The 16,259-nt window shown below is 34.6% G+C and overlaps 1 protein-coding gene across 3 annotated transcripts in view; it reads left to right on the top strand.

Annotated features, from left to right (window-relative positions):
- LOC126996094 (DNA mismatch repair protein Msh3-like) overlaps positions 1–16,259 on the top strand; it is a 250,738-nt gene that overhangs the window by 223,185 nt on the left and 11,294 nt on the right. The window contains exons 1-3 of one of the 3 annotated variants that reach the window (XM_050856214.1): positions 13,281–13,401; positions 15,542–15,680; positions 15,821–16,016. In XM_050856214.1, coding sequence (XP_050712171.1) covers positions 15,552–15,680; positions 15,821–16,016 — 325 coding nt within the window. In that variant the 5' untranslated portion in view covers positions 13,281–13,401; positions 15,542–15,551. Of the gene's footprint in view, positions 1–13,280; positions 13,402–14,376; positions 14,418–15,541; positions 15,681–15,820; positions 16,017–16,259 lie in introns of those variants that run through there. The other 2 variants (XM_050856213.1, XM_050856215.1) reach the window with 2 other exon arrangements.

Raw genomic sequence — 16,259 nt, 5'->3', positions numbered from 1 at the left:
AGTTAGTTATAAACTTGAATAAGAAAAGAACCAAAAAAGACATGCATACAAGTTAATAAAAACAAATAAATAGAAATATAAGGAGCAAAAATTAGATTATTTAGTTATAGATTGGAATAAGAACAGTACCAAAAAAGACGGGCATAGAAGTTAATAAAAAGAAATACCTGGAAAAATAGTTATCGAATAGATTAGTTAGTTATAGATTGGGATAAGTAAAGTACCAAAAAGACGAGCAAACAAGTTATTAAAAGAAATACCTCGAAAATAAGGAACAAAGAATATGTTAGCTAGTCATAAATTGGAATAAGAAAAGTACCAAAAAGACAAGCATAGAAGTTAATGAAAAGAAATAACTAAAAAAAATAAAGAACGAAGAATAGAATAGTTAGTTATAGATTGGAATAAGAAAAGTACCAAAAAGACGAGCATACAAGTTAATAAAAAGAAATACCTGTTAGAATAAGGAACGAAGGATAGATTAGTTAGTTATAAATTGGAATAAGATATGCACCAAAAAGACGAGCATAGAAATAATAAAAAGAAATACCTAGAAAAATAAGGAAGGAATAGATTAATTAGTTATAAATTTGAATAAGAAAAGAACCAAAAAAAGACAAGCATACAAGTTAATAAAAACAAGTAAATAGAAATATATGGAGCAAAAAATTGATTAGTTAGTTATAGATTGGAATAAGAACAGCACCAAAAAGACAAGCATAGAAGTTAATGAAAAGAAATAACTAGAAAATATAAGGAAAGTATAGATTAGTTAGTTATTAATTGGAATAAGAATAATACCCAAAAGACGAGCATACGAATTAATAAAAAGAAATATCTGAAAAAATAAGGAAAGAATAGATTAGTTAGTTATAGATTGGAATAAGAACAGCACCAAAAAGACAAGCAGCATAGAAGTTAATAAAAAGAAATAAAAAGAATAATAAGGAACGAAGAATAGATTAGTTAGTAACAAATTGGAATAAGAAAAGTACCAAAAAGACAGGCATAGAAGTTAATGAAAAGAAATACCTGTGAAAAATAAGGGAAGAATAGATTAGTTAGTTATAAATTGGAATAAGAAAGGCACCAAAAAGACGAGGATAGAAATAATAAAAAGAAATTCCTAGAAAAATAAAGAAGGAATAGATTCGTTAGTTATAAATTGGAATAAGAAAAGCACTAAAAAAGACAGGCATAGAAGAAAATGAAAAGAAATAACTTGGATGTATAAGGAGAGAAAAATAGATTAGTTAATTATAGATTGGAATAAGAAAAGCACCAAAAATGACAAGCATTCAAGTTAATAAAAAGAAATAGCTAGAAAATATAAGGAACGAAGAATAGACTAGTTAGTTATAAATTGGAATAAGAAAAGAACCCCAAAAGACGAGCATCGAAGTTAAAAAAAAAATAACTAGAAAATATAGGAAAAGAATAGATTAGTTAGTTATTGATTGGAATAAGAAAAGTACCCAAAAGACGAGCATACGAATTAATAAAAAGAAATATCTGAAAAAATAAGGAAAGAATAGATTAGTTAGTTATAGATTGGAATAAGAGAAGCACCAAAAAGACAAGCATAGAAGTTAATAAAAAGAAATAACTAGAAAAATATAGGGAAAGAAAAATAGATTAGTTAGTTATACATTGGAATAAGAAAAGTACCAAAAAAGACGAGCATAGAAGTTAATAAAAAGAAATAACTAGAAAAATAAGGAAAGAAGAATAGATTACTTAGTTATAAATTGGAATAAGAAAAGCACTAAAAAAGACAGGCATAGAAGTTATAAAAGAAATACCTCGAAAATAAGGAACGAAGAATAGATTAGTTACTTATAAATTGAAATAAGAAAAGCACTAAAAAAGACAAGCAACAAGTTAATGAAAAGAAATAACTAGAAAAATAAGGAACGAAGGATACATTAGTTAGTTAGATTGGAATAAGAAAAGAACCAAAAAAGACAAGCATTGAAGTTAATGAAAAGAAATAACTAGAAAATATAAGGAAAGAAAAATATATTAGTTAGTTGTAAATTGGAATAAGAAAACTACCAAAAAAGACAGGCATAGAAGATAATGAGAAAAAAAATAACTAGAAAATAAAGAACGAGGAATAGATTAGTTAGTTATAAATTGGAATAAGAAAAGAACCCAAAAAGACGAGCATAGAAGTTAATGAAAATAAATACCTGGGAAAATAAGTAAAGAATAGATTAGTTAGTTATAGATTGGAATAAGAAAAGAACCAAAAAAGACAAGCATAAAAGTTAATGAAAATAACAATCACTAAAAAATATAACGAACGAAGAATAGATTAGTTAGTTATAGATTGGAATAAGAAAAGCACCAAAAAGACGAGCATACAAAATAAATAACTAGAAAATAAAAGGACCGAAGGATAGATTAGTTAGTTATAGATTGGAATAAGAAAACAACCAAAAAAGACAAGCATACAAGTTAATAAAAAAGAAATAAGAAGAAAAATAAGAAACTCAGAATAGATTAGTTAGTTATAGATCGGAATAAGAAAAGCACAAAAATGACAGCATAGAAGTTGATAAAAAGAAATGAGAAGAAAAATAAGGAACGCAGAATATATTAGTTAGTTATAGATTGGAATAAGAAAAGCACAAAAAAAGACATCATACAAGTTAATAAAAAGAAATACCTGGAAAATATAAGGAACGAAGAATAGATTAGTTAGTTATAGATTGGAATAAAAAAAACAAAAAAGACGAGCATACAAGTTAATAAAAGAAATAACTAGAAAAAAAAGGAACGAAGGATAGATTAGTTAGTTATAGATTGGAATAAGGAAAGTACTAAAAAGACGAGCATAGAATTTAATAAGAAGAAGTAAATAGAAAAATATGGAAAGAAAAATAGATTAGTTAGTTATAGATTGGAATAAGAAAAGAACCAAAAAGACAGCATACAAGTTAATAAAAAGAAATGACTAGAAAATATAAGGAACGAAGAATAGATTACTTAGTTATAAATTGGAATAAGAAAAGTGCCAAAAAGACAAGCATACAAGTTAATAAAAGAAATAACTAGAAAATAAAAGGAACGAAGGATAGATTAGTTAGTTATAGATTGGAATAAGGAAAGTACTAAAAAGACGAGCATAGAAGTTAATAAGAAGTAAATAGAAAAATATGGAAAGAAAAATAGATTAGTTTGTTATAGATTGGAATAAGAAAAGAACCAAAAAAACAGCATACAAGTTAATAAAAAGAAATGACTAGAAAATATAAGGAACGAAGAATAGATTACTTAGTTATAAATCGGAATAAGAAAAGTGCCAAAGAGACAGGCATAGAAGTTAATGAAAAGAAATACCTGAAAAAGTAAGGAATGAAGAATAGATTAGTTAGTTATAGATTGGAATAAGGAAAGTACTGAAAAGACGAGCATAGAAGTTAATGAAAAGAAGTGAATAGAAAAATAAGGAAAGAAGAATAGATTAGTTAGTTATAAATTGGAATAAGAAAAGCACCAAAAAAGACAAGCATACAAGTTAATAAAAAGAAATACCTGGAAAATATAAGGAACGAAGGATAGATTAGCTAGTTATAGATTGGAATAAGGAAAGCACTAAAAAGACGAACATAGAAGTTAATGAAAAGAAGTAAATAGAAAAATATGGAAAGAAGAATAGATTAGTTAGTTATGAATTGGAATAAAAGAAGCACCAAAATAGACAAGCATACAAGTTAATAAAAATAAATAGATCGAAAATATAAGGAACGAGGAATAGATTTGTTATTTATAAATTGGAATAAGAAAAGAATTAAAAAAAAGAGCAATGAAGTTAAAGAAAAAAAATAACTAGAAAATATAAGGAAAGAAAAATAGATTAATTGGAATAAGAAAAGTACCCAAAAAGACGAGCATTCGAATTAATAAAAAGAAGTATCTGGAAAAATAAGGAAAGAATAGATTAGTTATTTATAGATTGGAATAAGAAAAAGCATCAAAAAAAGACAAGCATACAAGTTAATGAAAAGAAATAAATAGAAAAATAAAGAAACGAAAAATAGATTAGTTATAGATTGCAATAAGAACAGCACCAAAAAGACAGGCATACGAGTTGATAAAAAGAAATTACTAGAAAATATAAGGAACGAAAAATAGATTAGTTATTTATAGATTGAATAAAAAAGCACCAAAAGACAAGCATAGAAGTTTATATAAATAAATAACTAGAAATATATATGGAAAGAGACATAGATTTGTTACTTATAGATTGGATTAAGAAAAGAACCAAAAAAAAAACAAGCATAAATGTTAATAATAAGAAATACCTAGAAAATAAAAGAAAAGTAAAATAGATTAGTTACTTATAAACAGGAATCAGAAAAGTACCAAAAAAGACGACCATAGAAGTTAATAAAAAGAAATACCTGGAAAAATAAGGAAAGAAGAATAGATTAGTTAGTTATAAATTGGAATAAGAAAAGCATTAAAAAAGACAGGCATAGAAGTTAATAAAAGAAATACCTCGAAAATAAGGAACGAAGAATAGATTAGTTAGTTATAAATTGGAATAAGAAAAGCACTAAAAAAGACAAGCATACAAGTTAATGAAAAGAAATAACTAGAAAAATAAGGAACGAAGGATAGATTAGTTAGTTATAGATTGGAATAAGAAAAGTACCAAAAAGACAAGCATAGAAATTAATGAAAAGAAATAACTAGAAAAATAAGGAACGAAGAATAAATTAGTTATTTATAGATTGGAATAAGAAAAGCACTAAAAAGACGAGCACAGAGGTTAATAAAAGAATTAACTAGAAAATAAGGAACGAAGAATAGAATAATTAGTTATAGATTGGAATAAAGAAAAGTACCAAAAAGACGAGCATAGAAGTTAATGAAAAGAAGTAAATAGAAAAATATGGAAAGAAGAATAGATTAGTTAGTTATAAATTGGAATAAGAAAAGCACCTAAAAAGACAAGCATACAAGTTAATAAAAAGAAATAACTAGAAAAATAAGGAACGAAAAATAGATTAGTTAGTTATAGATTGGAATAAGAACAGCACCAAAAAGACAAGGATATAAGTTAATAAAAAGAAATAACTAGAAAAATATAAGGAAAGAAAAATAGATTAGTTACTTATAGATTGGAATAAGAAAAGTACTTAAAAAGACGAGCATAGAAGTTAATAAAAAGAAATACCTGGAAAAATAAGGAATGAAGAATAGATTAGTTAGTTATAGATTGGAATAAGGAAAGTACTGAAAAGACGAGCATAGAAGTTAATGAAAAGAAGTGAATAGAAAAATAAGGAAAGAAGAATAGATTAGTTAGTTATAAATTGGAATAAGAAAAGCACCAAAAAAGACAAGCATACAAGTTAATAAAAAGAAATACCTGGAAAATATAAGGAACGAAGGATAGATTAGCTAGTTATAGATTGGAAGAAGGAAAGCACTAAAAAGACGAACATAGAAGTTAATGAAAAGAAGTAAATAGAAAAATATGGAAAGAAGAATAGATTAGTTAGTTATGAATTGGAATAAAAGAAGCACCAAAATAGACAAGCATACAAGTTAATAAAAATAAATAGATCGAAAATATAAGGAACGAGGTATAGATTTGTTATTTATAAATTGGAATAAGAAAAGAACCAAAAAAAAGAGCAATGAAGTTAAAGAAAAGAAATAACTAGAAAATATAAGGAAAGAAAAATAGATTAATTGGAATAAGAAAAGTACCCAAAAAGACGAGCATACGAATTAATAAAAAGAAGTATCTGGAAAAATAAGGAAAGAATAGATTAGTTATTTATAGATTGGAATAAGAAAAAGCATCAAAAAAAGACAAGCATACAAGTTAATGAAAAGAAATAAATAGAAAAATAAAGAAACGAAAAATAGATTAGTTATAGATTGCAATAAGAACAGCACCAAAAAGACAGGCATACGAGTTGATAAAAAGAAATTACTAGAAAATATAAGGAACGAAAAATAGATTAGTTATTTATAGATTGGAATAAAAACAGCACCAAAAGACAAGCATAGAAGTTTATAAAAATAAATAACTAGAAAAATATATGGAAAGAGAAATAGATTAGTTACTTATAGATTGGATTAAGAAAAGAACCAAAAAAAAACAAGCATAAAAGTTAATAATAAGAAATACCTAGAAAATAAAAGAAAAGTAAAATAGATTAGTTACTTATAAACAGGAATCAGAAAAGTACCAAAAAAGACGACCATAGAAGTTAATAAAAAGAAATACCTGGAAAAATAAGGAAAGAAGAATAGATTAGTTAATTATAAATTGGAAAAAGAAAAGCATTAAAAAAGACAGGCATAGAAGTTGATAAAAGAAATACCTCGAAAATGAGGAACGAAGAATAGATTAGTTAGTTATAAATTGGAATAAGAAAAGCACTAAAAAAGAAAAGCATACAAGTTAATGAAAAGAAATAACTAGAAAAATAAGGAACGAAGGATAGATTAGTTACTTTTAGATTGGAATAAGAAAAGTACCAAAAAGACAAGCATGGAAGTTAATGAAAAGAAATAACTAGAAAAATAAGGAACGAAGAATAAATTAGCTATTTATAGATTGGAATAAGAAAAGCACTAAAAAGACGAGCACAGAGGTTAATAAAAGAATTAACTAAAAAATAAGGAACGAAGATTAGAATAATTAGTTATATATTGGAATAAAGAAAAGTACCAAAAAGACGAGCATAGAAGTTAATGAAAAGAAGTAAATCGAAAAATATGGAAAGAAGAATAGATTAGTTAGTTATAAATTGGAATGAGAAAAGCACCTAAAAAGACAAGCATACAAGTTAATAAAAAGAAATAACTAGAAAAATAAGGAACGAAAAATAGATTAGTTAGTTATAGATTGTAATAAGAACAGCACCAAAAAGACAAGGATATAAGTTAATAAAAAGAAATAACTAGAAAAATATAAGGAAAGAAAAATAGATTAGTTACTTATAGATTGGAATAAGAAAAGTACTTAAAAAGACGAGCATAGAAGTTAATAAAAAGAAATACCTGGAAAAATAAGGAAAGAAGAATAGATTAGTTAGATTATAAATTGGAATAAGAAAAGCACTAAAAAAGACAGGCATACAAGTTAATAAAAGAAATACCTCGAAAATAAGGAACGAAGAATAGATTAGTTAGTTATAACTAACTAAACTATTCTTCGTTCCTTATTTTTCTAGTTATTTCTTTTTATTAACTTGTATGCTCGTCATTTTGCTTCTTTTCTTATTCCAATGCATAAGGGTTTTCGTTTGTTGACGATGAATGCAGCGAAAGAAATAAGGAAACGAAAAATAGCCTAATTCACCACCAGCGGCGGCCGACCGGCGGCCAGGCAGCGGGCAGTCATACGTCGTCGCTATGCACATCCTTAGAAACCGTTCTGTGTTATGCTCATGTCACGTTTTATATATAATCTGGTCGCACCATAGCGTTCAGGATACTATGCTCTATGAGATTAAATTATTTATTTCAACCCTGATTCAAAGACTGCTGAGAAAAGCGATGATAAATAAACATTATAAACACTTCGGAGCTGTCTTGTGACTTCAATTCATCACATTTCCTTTTTGTTTTATTTTATCGAGTTTAGATAAACATAACTGAGTTGCGCAATTACTGCTGAGTCCAAAGGTACCAACTAAAGTGGTCTGTCGTGAATAAGAGACGAGCTATGACGAAGAAAATACAAGTGTGTAGCGTCACGGCGGACATGAATGGCATGTGAGTGAGGGAGGGGTGCAGCCAATCACAGGAGCCGTAACAATCGCTGCCTAGGCGCCAGATGAACAGGCTCCGTGAACAGACTATAGTATTCCCCTCTTCCTCCACCGCCATAACTCTTAGGATACTGCCACCCAGATTTCAGTACAGGACCCAGCAGCCCACGTTCCCGTCTATTCCTTACTGCAATTCTCTATGTTCACTTTCCTTTTTGACTCCTTTATACCATACAAAGAGGTAGTGCTGTCATTCTTTACCGCCATAAGTCTTAGGATACCGCCACCCAGATTTCACTATGGGACCCAGCAGCCCACGTTCTCGTCTATTCCTTACTGCAATTATCTCTCTTCATTTTCCTCTTTGACTCCTTTATACCATCCGAAGAGGTAGTGCTGTCATCCTCTACCGCCATAACTCTTAGGATACTGCCACCCAAATTTCAGTATGGGACCCAGCAGCCTGCGTTGCCATCTATTCATTATTGCAGTCTCAATATTTACTTTCCTTTTTGACCCCTTAATGCTATCCAAAAAGGTAGTGTTGTCATCCTCTACCGCCATAACTCTTAGGATACGCCCACCCAGATTTCAATATAGAACTTAATAGCCCGCGTTCCCTTTCTGCAATTCTCTGTATTAACTCACTTCTTGACACCTCATAGTCATTTGAAAGGTAGTGTTGTTATCCTTTAAAGCCATAACTCTTAGGATATCACAACCTAGGTTTCAATATAGAACTTAGTAGCTCACGTTCCTGTTTATTACTTAATGCAATTCTCTGTATTCACTCTCTTCCTGATAACTCCTTAATCCCATCCCCGTTGGAGCAAACATTAACACGGCAGTCCTTCTCGTCACACAACGCAGCAACAAACTTTACCTGTACTCCACTACCTGAGCGCATATTCTGAAACATTTCCGGAATTACACACACACACACACACACACACACGTTTTATAAGGCTTTCGTAGAAGTAGCGGGTATTTCCATGGGTAGTTTTATGAGCGTAGAGATCGTTTGATTAGGCTTCTGCACCATGAACGTGAAGAACACTCATGAGAACCCGACTCATCTCCTTTGTGCCCTTAGGTTTGGTTTGAGAGCCGGACGCGTCTGAGAATACGAACCCATGATCTTTGCTGCTCAGCGTCACGAAATTAATCCAACTCAGTGTTTCTCCCTGTCCCTCTCTCTCTCTGCGTCTGTTCTCCATTCCTTTCCTCCCCCCTAGCCCCCCCTTTCCTCTCCTCACAAGTTACCGTGCCAGCCAGCCAACCAGCGCACCCAGTTGGTCAGTGCGCGCCTCAGTTGGTCATTACCGATGCAAATTCATCTTGTAGCTCCCTCTCGCCAGGAAGCCAACGGAATGTGGGCGAGAATGTGGGGTGCGAGAAAACGCCAAGGAGAGAAAGAGAGAGAGGGAAACAGAGAGAGAGAGAGAGATGGGGGGATGGAGGGATCGAGAAAGAGATAGAAAGAAAGAAAGAAAGAAAGAAAGAAAGAAAGAAAGAAAGATGAAGGAAGAAAGACAGAAAGAAAGATAGGTTAACAGAAAGAAAAATAGGTAGATAAATAGATAGATAGATAGATAGATAGATAGAAAAAAGAAAGAAAAAGATAGAAAGAATAAGAAAGAATATGAAAGAATAAGAAAGAAAAAGAAAGAGAGAGAGAGAGGAAAGAAAGAAAGAAAAAAAAAGAATGGGAGTATACATGAGAATAAGGAACAAAAGAAAAAATAAATGAGAGAATAAAAGAGAAAGAAAGACAGAAAGGAAATAAGAACAAAATAATAAATGAGAGAAAATATACGTGAAAAAAAAGAACGAAAAAAAGAATAAATGAGAAAATAAAAGAGAACGAAAGAAAGAAAGGATATATGGGAGAGAAATCCAACAGGGGCGTTATCTAGATCCCCCGGCTGTAGTATTTCGGAGAGAGAGAGAGAGAGAGAGAGAGAGAGAGAGAGAGAGAGAGAAATGAATGAAGAAAAAAAGAAAGAAAGAAAGAAAGAAAAAGAAATTAAGAAACAAATGAACAGAGAGAGAGAGAGAGAGAGAGAGAGAGAGAGAGAGAGAGAGAGAGAGAGAGAGAGAGAGAGAGAGAAAGTAATGAATGAAGAAAAAGAAAGAAAAACAGAAAGAAATTAAGAAACAAACGAACAGAGAGAGAGAGAGAGAGAGAGAGAGAGAGAGAGAGAGAGAGAGAGAGAGAGAGAGAGAGAGAGAGAGAGAGAGAGAAGGGAAACTAGGCTATCGACGTTCTTACATGGTAGCATTTTCTCTCTTTTTTATCTCTCTCTTGTGTTTTCTATCAATGCGATATATCAGTGTACACAAATTACCCATATTTATTCTCCTCAAAACTCCGTCATGCTTTTTTTTGTCTTTAAATTTTCACTATATTCTCTTTCTTTATTTATTTCCTTGTTTCTTTTTCCAACTCTTTCTTTCTTTCTATCTATCCATCTTTCTTTTATTTTTTTTTTCATCATTATTAAACTCATCATCATCATTAGCCATCATCATTATCATCATCACGGTAAGGCCTTTCCCAACGTCCTCCACCTCTGTTTGGTGTTAGGGTTTTCGATTCTCCTCCGGTATAGGTTCGAATCCCATCTCTCTACAACCTTATTCTCTCCTTGTATCCCTTTGGCCATTGTTTTAACTTTTATTACCGTAAACACACACACACACACACACACACACACACACACACACACATTATTCATTAGTATTATTATTATTGCTTTCCACAGATTATTTTTATCGTTTTTTTTAGTGGACCGAACCAATGCAAAAGGGGGAGAGAGGAAATATAAATGCAGGAGAGAGAGAGAGAGAGAGAGAGAGAGAGAGAGAGAGAGAGAGAGAGAGAGAGAGAGAGAGAGAGAGAGAGATTATGAATATCCGTCTCCACAATTTGATTCTGTTTGAGCCCTGGATAAAAGGTGGCTGATGCGGGGCGGTCAGGGGTGAAATTAGTGCCGAGCAGCAGGCTTAGGGGTGGTGGGTGTGAGGTTAGTGCGTATGGGGAGCGAAATTACTGAGAATGGGTACAATTACGAGCTTAAGCCCTTGCAATTATCGCTATAGTGTTGTCATTATCATTATTATTGGCTTGCATTATACATCTGAATTAAGGGATGGCAGATAAGGCGTTAGTGGATATAGAGTTTTGTTGCTGATATTACGATGATAAGTCTCCCAGTTATGCATTATCTATACCATCTCAATCAAGGGATGGTAGATATGGGATTAATGGATATGGAGAGTGATGTTGATGATACTACGATAACAAAGTCTCATGGTTATATAATATCCCTAGACGAAAGAAAATGTATGTGTTGGTTAGGATATATAGTGTGACGGAGATGAGCACTGAGGCCACTCGCATCTATAGTGTGTTTACCTTTATTACGGAGCAAACAAATACAAGGTTAATCTCATGGTCATCTATCGTCTTTTAATGGGAAAACTGTCAATACTGGCTGTCATATAGTTACCTAGTATCAGTGCTGGACACTTCCGCTAATTAGTCCGCAAATCTGCAACAACGGAAGTTTCATTTCATCTGCGGATTTGCGTTTGTGACATAAAGGTCGCTAATTTGCGGCTAAAAAATACAAATATTGTGAAGCTATTTGGGATTGCGATTTAAACTAAGTCTCGAAATTTGCGGAATTGCGATTGCGACAGTTATGGAACAAGTTAGCGGATTTGTGATAGCGGAAGTTCAAATTCGTTAGCGATGCCCAGCTCTGCCTAGTATGTACAAGATAATTACACGGTTACAAGTTATCCTGGAATTATATACGTGCCGTTATATCAGGCAGAAGAGGTAAGCGTGGCCACATGTGGTTATGGATATTACGGAGTGTGCAGCGCCCTTAACTAATTACCATGTATCTTGTTAGGAACTGTGGCCGCTGCGGGATTAATACATTACATTCTCCGGCGGAATTATAACGAAGCAGCTGCTCAAATCACTCCCTTGGCGTAGTGAAACGATATAGGTCTTCGCTACGTATTCTCTTATGTATATATTACTCTTATTGTTAATGTTCGCTACAGAATGAAGGAAAGAAACGTTTGCTATAACATTGAAACTTAAGAAAGGCGGTAAGCGAGCATCATAGCTGTTTTTATTTCTTTTTACCGTAAAGGAAGCAGCTCAAGGGCGAAAGAAAAGTAATAATGAGAAAATAAAGCCTCAAACACTGTCCCTATAAAAAAAAAAGTTCAGAAGATTAGCCAAAAGAGAGGTCAATTTCGGGAGCATATAGTTGTCTCGATACATGCAAGAAAGGGAAAAGATACAGGTTAAAGCCCCTTGTGTAGGCCGCCTATAGCCTCTTCTAGCCTCCTTATATTTTTGTGTATTCTTCTGTATCTCTTTAACGATTAAGAATAAGAAGGGGACATGAGCGTGCTCGGCCTATCATGTGTAGACCCGATAACATACGGGCGGACAAAGTAACAGACTAACAGACAAGGAAAACGTTGAGGTGGGAAATCAATAGCATGCCATGGTCTGAACTTATAGAGAATTCAATGCTCTTTCAAATGCTGCCTCCAGAAATGCCATAAGTGATCTGGTTATTGTGGAAAATGCAAAAATGTCAGGATGTGTGAGTCGGGAGTAGCATTTTTTTTCCAGGAGTCACTGTTATATTTTCTACCTTTGCCGGAGGAAGTTACGGAATACACTAAGATGAGACAGAGGGAAAGTGAGGACGTTGAGAAGGTGTTTGTCGTGGAGCGGTCTGATAATATGGCAGGAGATGAGGGTGACATGCAAGTAAATATTTGGAGTTGATACCATGCAGATTTTAGGTGCATATCTTCTGGCCATATTGATTGAGGGTCCTCGGGGTGTTTCTCTCTCTCTCTCTCTCTCTCTCTCTCTCTCTCTCTCTCTCTCTCTCTCTCTCTCTCTCTCTCTCTAGTTTATTTAGACCACGACTGATCCGTTTAAAAGCAAATTCGACCGCCCCTTCCTCCATCTTGATATATTCGCTAAAACAGAAATTTCAAGTCATGGTGGCCATTTGATATGTTATTTAGTTTGAACTTGAAGAATATACCACGTAGTCTGAATCATAGAGTATGTGCATTCTTAACATTATGCAAGTATTTAACTTTGAGACATGTTGGCCTGTAGCGTGTAAACTTTACAGTATAAGAGAAATCTAGATTCTTCTTCAGTGTTTGTTTCACGCACCCCAAACGTGGCCCCGCTGAATAAAAAGCTGGAATGCCGTATTCCCCTACATCTGAAGCTGAAAGGAGGATACAGCAGCAGGTTCTGTGGCTTTTATCAAACAACCCCAAGTTATCATAAGAAAAGAAACGGAAAAGGGAGCCGTTGCAAAGATGAAAACAGTAGAATTTTGGCGCGCTTTCCGGAAAAATAAGTACCTTCATAAAAGTACGAAGATGGCACTTTTATGATATCTTTACGCAGTTAAAAATAAATAGCAATAGAGATGTTCATGTTGAGTGGATAAAAATAAAATAGCAATAAGAAAATAATATATAACGGCATTTTCCCTGTGATACTTATTTTCCCCTCGTCTCGCCGCGCTGCCGAGGACCCACAACAGTACACGGGCAGCTCCGGACGCTGTGTGGGATTAACGCTCTGAAGGCAAGTAACTAAGGCTCTACTAGCTTAAATACCATAAAGACAGTGAAGTATACTTACTGTCTACCGTTCCCAGGCCAACATTTTCAAGATCGTTACTGGCAGGCTCTGTAAAGTGTGGTCAAAGCTGCCCTCGTTGACTTACTTTATTCCTCAATGTTTTAAAGCCTCGTCTATTTAGAACACTGATTCGCTCTGGGTAAATAGAACGAAACCTCATCAACGGTAAACGGTAACGGTAAATAGAACGACTGGAGGTAGAACAGCAGATCAAAACAAAGCACACACACACACACACAGTGGCAGGGCAGGGTCCGTTCATACCGCGGCTGGTCCAAGCTTTCTTAGACCGGAGGAAAGATCAAAGCCGAGGACGTTCTGTAATGCTGACTTGCCTGATGGGCGAGCCTCCCATAACCCACTTAGCCAGGGGGGTACCTCTTTGGCCGACTGGTAAAGGAGTGGCTCTCCCGTTACGCTGGTCGCGGGTTCGATCCCCGACCCCGGCAAACCTTTCCTTGTCTGCATTAATTTCTCGTTTTCGGTGGTCGTGTGGGAGTGGAGAAAAGAGAAAATTCTGGCATTTCACTGGTGGCAAGGCGGTGGCATCCTTTCCTGTGGTTCTGTTGTGTCACCCCGAGAGGGTAACAGATAGAGTGATGGCCCATGCTCTCCGAAGTTCATAGAAAAATGGGCAACTCAACACACAGAAATTAATTTAAATGGGAATAGGGAGACATTTAATGCTGACTTGCCTGATGGGCGAGCCTCCCATAACCCACTTAGCCAGGGGGGTACCTCTTTGGCTGACTGGTAAAGGAGTGGCTCTCCCGTTACGCTGGTCGCGGGTTCGATCCGCGGCGCCAGCAAACCTTTCCTTGTCTGGATTAATTTCTCGTGTGTTTCGTCACATGCGGTGGTCGTGTGGGAGTGGAGAAAAGGGAAAATTCTGGCATTTCAGTTCTACCGGCAATCCTTGGCTCGGTCAGCTGCATGCAGCAAGTCCTGGCAGATACAAGGTAAGAAATTTATCACCAGGAGTGTGTGTGACGCTCTCAAATGATGCCTCAGAAGGAAAAAGGGAAATTGGTTATATTAACAGGCCCATAGCTCGATTCCTACCTCACGAAGTACAATTCTGTTGTCATATAAGTCTTCTACTAATCTTCAAATGTATCATTAAACAGTAGTAGACTGTAAAGATCTTAACAAGTGCCTCTATCAGCTAAAAACATCAGGCACCATCAGTTAAAACCTTTGAAAATAGGCTGGATAAGGCGTGGAGATCACAGAGACAAAAACTTGAGCACATGGTAGCCATTGATATTGGGCAAGGATCCAGACAACTCTACCACGGCGACCACCCGAACGATCGAAGTAAGAGTTATCTCGAGCCAGAGACACAGGCACCTGTACGAGTGTCCTACGCATTATTAATCCAGATCCAGTAAGCCTCTTCCAGAATTCTTCTGTGAGTTTATAGCCCCAGCAGCCCAGGCTGCTTGTGGCTGTCGATGTTGCAAAGATATGTCCCTAGGACAAGGGCTAGATCCTGTCAAGCTCACCAGACTTATGCAGGAAGGTCTGTGTACACTTGTGGCCTGGGAAAGGAGTGTTAGCACAGCTGAGGTGGGCCTCCACTGGTTCCAGGGCCACCACCAATTTCTGTCCTTTGAGTGACCTCAGGGAGGGTGTTGTGGTGCCAGCTTGTGTATCCTGGTATTGGCAGCTCATCCGGGAGTTCACTGAGCCATTTGTGTAGCTTGTGTTTCATGCTTTCCACTGATGTTCTGGTTAAGCCTCGGATCTCCTTTGGCAGGCAGTACAAGAGGCACGCTCCAACATGCTGAGTGGCTTGCCTCCTAACTTGCCTCATGAAGGTACTGAATGCAGGTCTTGATGGTCCTCTTTTTCCAGATCACTTTAGGATTCCAGGAACTCCAGCTTTATGTGATAGCCCACAGTGTTCACACTAACACTGCTAATAAACATCATACAAAATAATAATGGCAAAAATTTCATCCTCTCCGATGTCCCCTTTTTGTTTCTGTACTTTGAGCACACTAAATTGATTTACATTAGAATTATTAATATGTATAGGTATTTCTGTACTCAGTTTAATTGATTTTTATATTTTTTTCAGTTTTTTCAAGATGTCTGGCATGAATTCCAAGAAACAGCCCACAATCTCGAAGTTTTTTGCCTCCATGAACAGAGGAGGAGCAAAAAACTTCACCACAGATGAGGAGAAGAAAGAGAAAAATCATGTCCAGGTGGCAGAGGTAAATTTCAATGTCTTTACTAACTCCAGATACCAATACCAATATATATTCCCATTTCTTAGGATAACTTTAGTAGTGTTACAGTAGTATTACAAGTAGCTATTACAGTAGTTAATCTTTTATCACCCTCAAACCTGTAGGTCAGTGTATCTCCGGCCATCAAGCGAGCCAACAGCAGCAGCAAGGGAGGCAGAGGAGGCAAAAGCTCAGCAAAGAAAGCAAAGATCGAGAATGACAAGAACAGTCCCCCTTCCTCCTCCCCAACCCAGAACGGCAGCCCCAAGAAGAGGGAGCTTGGAGCGTGGACAAAAACAAGACTCAATGCTTTTTCTTGTGGTGAGTAGAGTTTTTTTGCCAATTCATAAACAACCTTTTAATTATATCAGAAAAATTGCAGGATAACCTCATCATTTTAGCCTGAGAATAGTAGATTTGATAAGACACTTTTGTTTTGTGGTGTTATTTGATATGCAAACAAGAAGTACACCTCCCAAAGTCTTTTAATGGACTTCTTACTATAAACAAAATATGTGAAGGACAAAAGAGAAAATAACTCCATTTTATTGCATTCCTGGAGAG

The sequence above is a fragment of the Eriocheir sinensis genome, chromosome 9 (genome assembly GCF_024679095.1).
Source record: "Eriocheir sinensis breed Jianghai 21 chromosome 9, ASM2467909v1, whole genome shotgun sequence".
Lineage (NCBI taxonomy): Eukaryota > Metazoa > Arthropoda > Malacostraca > Decapoda > Varunidae > Eriocheir > Eriocheir sinensis.
The sequence above is the reverse complement of the archived record's forward strand: the minus strand, read 5'-3'. Positions and strand labels throughout refer to the sequence as shown.